Source organism: Odocoileus virginianus, chromosome 18 (genome assembly GCF_023699985.2).
Source record: "Odocoileus virginianus isolate 20LAN1187 ecotype Illinois chromosome 18, Ovbor_1.2, whole genome shotgun sequence".
NCBI lineage: Eukaryota > Metazoa > Chordata > Mammalia > Artiodactyla > Cervidae > Odocoileus > Odocoileus virginianus.
Genome location: NC_069691.1, coordinates 9,955,040 through 9,965,133, shown reverse-complemented (window position 1 = coordinate 9,965,133; position 10,094 = coordinate 9,955,040). Strand labels below are relative to the sequence as shown.

At 40.4% G+C, this 10,094-nt stretch overlaps 1 protein-coding gene across 1 annotated transcript; it reads right to left on the bottom strand.

Moving 5' to 3' along the window:
• Positions 1-402: 402 nt before the first annotated feature.
• Positions 403-6,972, bottom strand: RFK (riboflavin kinase). Its single transcript, XM_020877609.2, has 4 exons — positions 6,565-6,972; positions 5,288-5,439; positions 3,103-3,205; positions 403-2,345 (listed from the first exon to the last, which is right to left on the bottom strand). The coding sequence occupies exons 1-4, from the start codon at positions 6,644-6,646 to the stop codon at positions 2,215-2,217; spliced, it is 468 nt and encodes a 155-aa protein (XP_020733268.1). The 5' UTR covers positions 6,647-6,972; the 3' UTR covers positions 403-2,214.
• Between the last annotated feature and the right edge of the window lie 3,122 nt (positions 6,973-10,094).

Here is a 10,094-nt window from a genome sequence, read left to right as displayed (position 1 = left end):
GCACTGCAGGTAGATTCTTTACCCCTGAGTCATCAGGGGAGCATCCAGACCTACTTACAGGGACACTTAAAGGCAAGGCCTCTGGTTGTAGAACCAATGCTGCTTTCTAGGTTCTCCCTGTAACTGTTGCCTGTAACTCACTATTCAGGGCCTCTAACAACCTTACGGTAACCAATAACTATCAACCAACAAATCAGGAATTCATACAGACAAAGAAGAAGATTCAAACTGACACAGAGAAAAAGAAGAAACATCACTTGGTCAAGATTTATTTCAAGGCCTGAAAATAACATTGACTAATAGAAAAATGCCCTGCTGCAATTTCTTATAATGTATAAATACTTAATATAAAACTTAAAAAAATGTAGACACTATTAACTAACTTCTAAACCATACACTATATGATTTTCAAAAGCAAGTTATTTAATAAGATGTAAGGTGACAATATCAAACAATTTTCACACTTAATGAAGACATAACCAGCAGCAAGCTATTCAAACACAAATGTTTTTACACTTTCCATGTTGTTTTTAACTGTGTTTCAGAGAGCCACTGATAATCGAGGCTTCTTTCAAGTATAGGATTTCTAACATTAAATTACCTACCCTAAGTATTTCTATAAAGAAATGAAAAAGACAGATTACATTGTTTGCCATAAATTCATACATCAAAATTAAAAACAATCCAACTGCTTTTACTCATGCTTCCCCCCTTCTCCAACATTAGCTTTAGATGTTTTTCTAAATATTTATACAAACAGCTTTGTTCCAATCAGTTCTCATTTATGCAGATTAGGAGAAAAAGATTTTACAATGAGTTATCTTTAAATTACCATTTCGATCCTTCTGCCCACAATCTCCTCCCCAAATCTGGTGTTAAAGTGAACAAGTTTACAATGTGCTACAAAAACCAAAACAATCTGTAGTCTCAATTTCCTAAATATCCCAAATACCTGTTTTTGTTTTGCCAATATAAACAGAAGTCTTGAGTGGCTAAGAATCATTTCCTAGTAGTCAACAGGAGGAAGAAATGCATAGCATGAATTTAACTGAAACTTAATTATTACTTATGCCTTCCCCCCAACCACAAGCATTCTTTAGCCTTAAATTACACTGTGTGCACACAACTGCAACAGTTTGTATTTGCTCAGGAACATATAATCACATTAAAAATAAGTAACTTTCTACTTCATAGTTTAGTTGGCTCTTAAGTAAGTTTTTTTCTCTGGCAAGGAGAAATAAGTATCTTACTTTAGGAAACTGGTATATATAAATGAACTGTTTGTTCATTTAAACTTTGAGAAAACCTAAAGATGAAGTTTTGGGGTGTTTTTTCTTAAATGCAAGAGATATGCAACTTCACTACTGTTCATATAGTGAAGGGGTGGAATGGCAGATTCAGAGGCAGATGAAACTCTACATTTTGTAAATGGAAAAACCAACATTGACCATTGTTTACAGGAAACAAAGGTTAAAGAAAAATGTTGAAGAATATCTACTCTTAAAAAGACGGAAGTGCTATACAACACAAAAATGAGACCTAGAGATATGAAAAACACTCATCTTACTGTTTTAAAAGAAAAACAAATAAAAGGCAGGGAGTCTAGACCAATTAGAACTGAGGCAGCTACAACAAAAAATGGAACACAGTACAATGATTTGAGGGCTTAAAGGAAATTACTAATTAAAATGAAATTTCACCAGTATTCATGTCTTTAATAATACATAAATGCCCAAAATATAAAAAATATGAAGTCTGGATTTTCCCCTTAGGTCTATAATAAACTGTCAAACCTCTGCTTAATACAGTTACTTTTATAAGCTTTCTGATCAGCAGAGCATGCTATACAAGTACACGCATGCTAGAATTTTACCATGAGAATTATTGTTCTCATTTCAGACTAATGACCTGCCTGTTACCCATATTTATACATATTTCATTTCCATTATAAGACACTTAAGACCTTTCTAGTGGTATATTTTAATCAACATATTACATAAAAATCTTGATTTTTTAAAATAAACTTTTTTAGTACTGTGACATGATGGGTTTAATTGAACAGCTGGAACATAATATGATAACTACATTGCACTGTTTAATTCACAGCTATAGGAAAATGTTTGTTTTTTTAAAATATAACCAATGTGAGACTGCAGAGTTATGAGCAGTAAAATATTAGGAAACAGTGAATGAATAAATAAGATGATTTTTCCATCAGTGGCCATTCATTATCTTGCTTTTGGGAACCTGGAAGAATTTGTCTTCTTTGAGTTTCAAATGTTCTGGTAAGTCCAGTCGTTTCTTAGCTTCTTCAATATCACCTTGAATTGCTGAAATAAGTGACTCTGCAGAGAGAATATTCCAGGTAAAGATAATGAAAAATTGCTGCTGGGCTCTTTACTACTCCTTTGTTCAGCTTCTCTTTAAATCTCAGAAGCTGGCAGTGTCCCTGGCACAGGGTAGATGCCAGTACTGTTTGTTTCATCCTTTCTTCTAGACTTAAGTAAAAGTCAATGGAACATAAAGGATGTCCCTAATCGTCTTGCAATTACTTAGTGAAAGGCATTAGCAAAAAGGTACAAGTCATATACTAAATGAAAGAAACAAACACTATCAATTCTCTTCAGTATTTACACTTGTAAAAGAAACTCTACATTAGAATTAAAACTATCACACTACAATAAGATACTCAGCACCAATTAGTTTAAATGTTCTGATTTACTGTTTCTTACACTTCAAGTACTGCTAAGCACCCATTATTCACAGTATTAATTCTTACTTGTTCTCAAAATACAAAAGGAAATATATTTCACTAACTTCATACTGTTGGGGAGACAGAGTTTGAATCCAGGCTGCATCACTTACTATGTTACCTCAGGCAAACTACTTAACCTCTCTAACAATTTCCTCACCTGCAAAATAGACTAAATAATACTTCATGTGGTCGTTGTGGGGATAAAGTGAGTTCATTCACATAAGGCTCTTAAAACAGGGACTGGCATATTACATGCTCAAATACAATCTGTCCTGCCATGATTATTATTAGGAGAAGCAGTAAAAGGAGCTGCAGCAATATCTAAGAAGATCTAAAAAAGAACTTACCTAAAGAATCAAAGTTCTTTTCTGGTCTGAGGTATCCAACAATGGCCACTTTGAGGATTTCCCCATAGAAGTCCTCTTTGAAAGTATGCATGATATGAGTTTCCTACAGTCAAAAGATGTTTAAATTGAACATATCTTTATTTTTATGGTGGGGGTCACTGAAATGAAACAATCAACCTTCCTTAAATTTTTAAAGACAGGTTAAAACGTAAGTGCAGTTTTTCCTAAACTCTTCCATTGCTCCTGTTCTTGACCCTGACCTTACAGGTAAACATCATAACTGAGTAAGGTAGATGCTATGGCACAAATCTGGTGTGATTTGCTGTTTTTAGAAAAAGTTAACATGCAACAAAATAATTAAGACTCTTATTAAGGTGAAAAAACTGAGCAAATACACCAAAGAGGCAATGAGCAAAGCAACTCTTCCTCAAAAGACACCATTCCATTAATCAAATTAAAAGAAAAAAAAAAGCAACACAGTAGACATTTGTCATACTAGTTCCAACAAAACAACTGGATCCAGAATGTTAAGAACTTCTTTCAGTCAGTAAGACAATCCTACTTTTTTAAAAAAGGAGTAAATAAAGACTTCAACAGGTATATCATGTACATCTGTTATCAGCAAGGAAAAGGAAAAAGAAAAACTCTAAAATGAACCTCCTACCAATGGAAAACTGAGTTTCTCCTAACTACAGAAGGCACTCCTTAACTGGCTCTGTAATAAGAGTTGTTATCTGAGTAGCTAAATAAGAAAAAATCAGTCATGGGATAGCCTCCCCTCCCTTTCATTTCCTCCCTCACTCCACAGAAAAATATTTTGTGTTCTTTCATCAATTCTTTTCTTTATCTACGCCAACACACCCTTAATCCTGAAAAATAAGAGGACCATTGAGCATAACATTAAGTAGTCCTGGACCATTTCTACTGCCTACACCAGTACTTTTTCAGCTAGCTTTCCAATTGGGACAGATTTTTATAAACCCTTCAAAGAGAATGAAATTTAGATGACCAAAAGATTCAGCCATATCTAGAAGATTAAGCACTTAAGCTGTGTACATTTGATAATAAGAACAGGAAAATATGTATACCCTCAAAGGCGGTTAAAAGATGAGAAAAAGCATCATTCTGCAGTTTTATCAGAAAGCACCATTCATAGAGTAAGCAGTTCTACCTCAACAGGGTGCGTGCGCGCTCAGTTGCTGCGGTCATGTCTGACTCTTTGCGAACCCATGGACTGAAGTCTGCCATTCTCCTCTGTCCGAGGGATTATGCAGGCAAGAATACTGGAGTGGGTTGCCATTTCCTTCTCCAGGGAATCTTCCCAACTCAGGGATTGAACCTGGGTATCCCGCATTGCAGGCAGATTCTTTACCACTGTGCCTCCTGGGAAGCCCTAACAGAGTCAGCAATAATTAAAGGGTAAATGACCTACATTAACTGTGGCAAACTCAACTTTATTTCACTTTTATTTCTAATAAAGGTAAATACACGGGCAGTTATAAAATTTAATTATTGTAGTTTTGGTTTGTGATTCCACTTTCTATTTTCTCCATAATTTATAAAATTGATTAATCTATGTTATTGGGTACACAATGATATAATCTGTGAGTTTTGGTATACTACCAATTTGGTATAAATTCAAAATGGATTTTTATAACTTTAGGATGTTAAATGCACTCCCCATGGTAACCACAAAGAAAATATCTACAGAAAATGCACAGAAGGAAATAAGAAGGGATCAACACGTATTACTACAAAAAAAAAAAAAAATCAACTAAACAAACAAGGCAGTAATCGAAGAACCAATGGACAAAAGAGCTGGAAGGCATATAAAAAAACAAAACAAGTAAAATAGCAGAAGACCCTCCTTACTAGTAATTACTTTAAATATAAGTGGATTAAACTCTCCAACCAAAAGTCAGAGATAAGCAGAATAGTTAAAAAATAGAAAATCCAACCCTCTTTATAAGAGACTAGAGACTCACTTTAGATCCAAAGACACAAACAGCTTGAAAGGATGGAAAAGTTATTCCAATACTTCACTTTTAAACCCTTCAGATACACTGCCAAAATTCTAGAATCTGGATTACTGTTGTGATCACCACTGATGAGTTCTACCTGCATATTACTCTAAATCATCACCTCATCCTCATTTATGGAGTGAAATACAATTCTTAATTCTTACCATGGATTTTTTAGTATTCTTGTAGTATGGGTTCCATCCTATGCTCACCACCATCTTATGGACATCTCCATTTCCAACACTGGCCCAACCATAATAAATGCCAGTAGATATATCAGCTGGAAGATTATCTACTACTTGTTCAGGAAAGTTAGCTAAACAACAGAAGAAAACATGCTGTTTAGAGTTTCATATTCAATATTTATAAAAGTCACATGCAAGCCTAGTCTAAATCATCACACAAGATTCCTAGGACTTGTATGAGACAAGTGCTCGGGCCTGGTGCACTGGGAAGACCCAGAGGGAGAGGGAGCTGGGAGAGGGGATCGGGATGGGGAATACATGTAAATCCATGGCTGACTCATGTCAATGTATGACAAAAACCTCTACAATATTGTAAAGTAATTAGCCTCCAACTAATAAAAATAGAGAAAAAAAAAAAAAAGATTCCTAGGACTCTAAGACTATTAATACCATCATTTCATACTCTGGCTAGGATTTCTTTCTCTTCTTCATACCAACTGGTTAGGAAAAAAGTACCAGATTATAAGTGTGTAAGGTACCAGGTTAGTTATATAAGAGTATCAAAAAATGTAAAGTCTCAGAGTAGAAGAAAAATAAATACATGAACAGCTGGGTTTTTAGCCCTGGCCTTTCTTAAAGAGGCTCAGAATCTCTTGAAAAGATTCTTATTATTTGAAATACACATGCCTAGGCCCCAAGCTCAAAGACTACTTTAACAGGTCTAAAGGCAGCCCCGGAAGGTACTTTTAAGGATGATTAAGCATACCTTCAGGTCCTGACTACGAAAACTAACGTAGAAAGACCAAAATGATACCTGGTTCTCATTCAAGTGCCTGTCGTCATTTAGACACAATTTACTAACATATTTAAAGAAAGTAAACCATATTGCTGGCTTAAGAATTTACCCTATCTGGCCCACATTACATTGTCTAAAAGGCAAAACAGGCACCACGCTTGGTGGTTTGATCACAGCTGGACTGGGAGGCGGGCAAGAGGGATCCTGAAACTCAACTTCAGCTTTCTGAGGGCATCACCCGACAAGCCGGGTGAGTTCTGAGCCAAGAGCAAGGACGCGCACCATCAGCCCGACCAAAGGTCTTCTGCCTCAACAAAGAGGGACCGGGGCGGAGCAAAGTGTCATTTCTGCCCGTAGTCCCACGACCCAGCTTGGAGCTCCCCCGGCTGACGTCCCCGCTCCGCTCCCAGGTGACCCAGCCAAGGGTGGGTGGGGGGACTCCGCGCTCTCCTGCGCTCACCTGTAGGGATGCCCAACTGCTTGGAGCCGCGGCCGAAGCCCCGCACCACTTCGCCGCGGCAGAAATACGGCAGGTGCCTCATGACGCCGTCCGCTCCAGGTTCGGGCTGCGGCCCCGACCGCAGGTCCGGCGGGGCCGCCGTGGAGGCGGTGCCCGGACCCCCCGGACCAGCCGGGGAACACGTGAGGGAGTTCAGCCGGCCCGCCGGGCGGTCGAGCGGACAGGCGCACAACGGCCGAGCGGGGCAGACTACACGCCGCCGCGAGATCCTCACGCCCGCTGACCCAACAGAAGCCGCCGGACGACTCAGAAGCTGCGTCTGGGCTCCGGGAAGCCGGCGACCGCGGAAGTAAGTGCGGGTGTGGGCGGGGAGCGCGGCGGGGGCGTGCCGGGGCGGGCCGGGGCGGGAGGCACCTCAGCCCACCGAGTACCCCGGGCCTGCGCACACTGCCCCGGCTGAGCGCCCCGGCGCCGGTTCGGCTTCCGTAGCCCCGCCCCCAGCCGTAGCCCCGCCCCCAGCCGTAGCCCCCGCCCCAGCCGTAGCCCCGCCCCCAGCGGTAGCCGGGGAGTCGCTGCTTTTCCCTTTCTCAGGTGTATCCCTGGCTTTGGGAACGGAGGCGGAGATGCGTTTTCTTTTTTCAGCCTGAGGGCTGTGAAAAGCAGTATTCTCGGACACTCCTAAGTGTTTCTTCCCCGCTGTTCCTTTTCATTATGACTTGACGCCAAAGAGAAACTTTCTTTACCGCCCTTGACAACTGCTAGATTGCTCTTCATTCATCAATCAGTCGCTCTTTAAACACTTAATAAACCTTAAAGATTTCAACTCGGAAATCACCTCTTCAATGAGGTTTTCACGACTACCTACCGGAAGTGATCCTCTTCTCTAGACCACTTGTCCACGATTTGAAGTTATATTAGCATGTAAGCTCCGGGGAGCGTGCCCTGATCTGTAAACCTGCAATCCCAGAGACTAGCGGAAGGTTACAGCGATGCAATTTTTTTGATGAGGGACAGGGCTGTCTACCCACTCTCCCTCATCTCCTGGACTCTCTGAGAAACTTTAAAAGCTTGATACAAGACTTGATCTCTACCAAAATGCAATTTTCTGGGTCTTCAGACTCTTGGAACTGTAAACTTTACCTCTGGAAATAGTTTCTGGGTTGCTCACAAGACACATCCTCTTGTTCTGGAGATAGAAGTTTTAATTGTTCTCTTTTACTTTTCTCTACAAACGTGTGTGAAATTCTGTCCAAACTTTATAGTCATTTTCATTTTACCTTACATGTATGTAACTGATAGTGCTTACCCAGTGTTCCAATTATCTTCTCCCTATATTGGTACCGAGAAATGGGCTATTGCCTGCCAAATCAGTAAACAAAGCCTGTCACTTCATTAGAGATTATAGTCCTCCAAAGTGAGCTGGTGAGCCCTGAGGGAACTCTGGAAGGAAAGAATACCTGCCATCTAGTAACCATCAGACTGTAGCCACTACCTACTGGTGAGCGCTGACCGAATGCAGGATGTGAAACTAGAGCATATTGGTCCCAGATAGCTGGAGTGCTTATCAAAGGAATGATTTCAGTGAGCCCAGACTCTTGCATAGTCTCATACATAGAAAAGCACTGAATTTATGAACTTGAGATACCTGGTTTTCCTTAATTAACAATAATCTTTTGACCTTTGGAGTAACTGCCCTTTGTTGCAAAACTTCTGTATAATCTTGACTACCCCACCCCTTGCTTCCACAGAGCAGTTCTCTCAAGGTTACTTGAGATGCTGCCTTTGGGGCTTGAAGTCCTAAAAATTCCCACCAAACAAAACATAACTCAAGTTTTAGGCTGTGAGTATTGTTTAAGTTGACAGTACCAAAGGGGTCTTTGTTGGTATCCCTGTTTTATTGACCTAACACTAGCATAGCTCCTTTGTTGTTCAGTCACTCAGTTCTGTCTGACTCTTTGTGACTCTATGGACTGCAGCATGCTAGGCTTCCCTGTCCTTCACCATCTCCCGGATTTGCTTAAGCTCACGTCCATTGAGTCAGTAATGCCATTCAGACATCTCGTCCTCTGTTGTCCTCTTCTCTTCCTGCATAGCACCTCATTTATAGCAAATGTTTTCTAAATATCTGCAGAAGGAATAAATGAATGAGCCCAGTGTTCACCAAGCAATACAGGGTGCTTGGGGAACAAAGGTGTCTGAGACAAAGACTTGGCCCTCAGAAGACTCAGTTTAGTGGGGGAGGCCTATTGGGAAGCCTGATAACATAGCATTTTATGCTGTAAATAGGCCAATGAAGTCCTGATAAAGTGCTTGGAAAGCTGCTAGAGGGAGAAGCCTGCACATAAAAGGCATTTTGTGCAGTTAATGGTGAAGTGCATAGGAACTAGAGCTAGATAAGCCAGGGTTTGAATGCAGGCCCTGCCTCATTTAATTGCTGGGTGACTTTGGGCAAAATACTCTGAGTCTCAGTGTTCTTATCAACTAAATGGGAATATTAATAATTTTGTGGGGTTTAAGTGAGATCATGTATGCACTGCACTTAGCAAATTGCCTGGCCTAACAGCAACAATGGCAGGAACATCTTTATCAGTGATACACTCAATAAGAAAAGCCTAGATATACAAGCAGCTCGTGCAGCTCAATACCAGAGAAACAAACAACCTAATCAAAAAGTGGGCAGAAGACCTAAGCAGACATTTCTCCAAAGAAGACATACAAATGGCTAATAAACACATGAAAAGATACTCAACATCACTTGTTATCAGAGAAATGCAATGAAATATCACCTCTTGTCAGTGAAAATGGCCATCACCAAAACACCTGCAAACAATACATACTAGAGAGGGTGTGGAGAAAAGGGAATCCTCCTGCACTGTTGGTGGGAATGTAAATTGATATAGCCACTATGGAAGACAGTATGAAGATTCCTTTAAAAACTAGAAATAAAACTACCATACGCCCCCAACAATTCTACTACTGGGCATGTAACCTGAGAAAACCATAATTGAAAAAGACACATGTAGCCCAGTGTTCATTGCAGCACTATTTACAATAGCTAGGACCTGGAGGCAAACTAGATGTCCATCAACAGATGAATGGATAAATATGAGTGGTACATATATACAATGGAATATTCAGTTCAGTTCAGTCGCTCAGTTGTGTCCAACTCTTTGTGACCCCATGAACTGCAGCACGCCAGGCCTCCCTGTCCATCACCAACTCCTGGAGTTCACCCAAACCCATGTCCATTGAGTCGGTGATGCCATCCAACCATCTCATCCTCTGTTGTCCCCTTCTCCTCCTGCCCTCAATCTTTCTCAGCATCAGGGTCTTTTCCACTGAGTCCGTTCTTCACATCGGGTGGCCAAAGTATTGGAGTTTCAGCTTCAGCATCAGTCCTTCCAATGAATATTCAGGACTGATTTCCTTTAAGATGGACTTGTTGGGTCTCCTTGCAGCCTAAGGGACTCTCAAGAGTCTTCTCCAACACCACAGTTCAAAAGCATCAATTTTTCGGTGCTCAGCTTTCT

Bases quoted from the DNA above. Each gene is read 5' to 3' on its own strand.
- RFK (XM_020877609.2), bottom strand. From the start codon at position 6,646: ATGAGGCACCTGCCGTATTTCTGCCGCGGCGAAGTGGTGCGGGGCTTC. The intron at 5,440-6,564 runs GTGAGCGCAGGA...TCTGTTGTTTAG, and splicing joins GCAGTTGGGCATCCCTACAG to CTAACTTTCCTGAACAAGTA. The intron at 2,346-3,102 runs GTAAGTTCTTTT...TTCTCTCTGCAG, and splicing joins AAAGAACTTTGATTCTTTAG to AGTCACTTATTTCAGCAATT.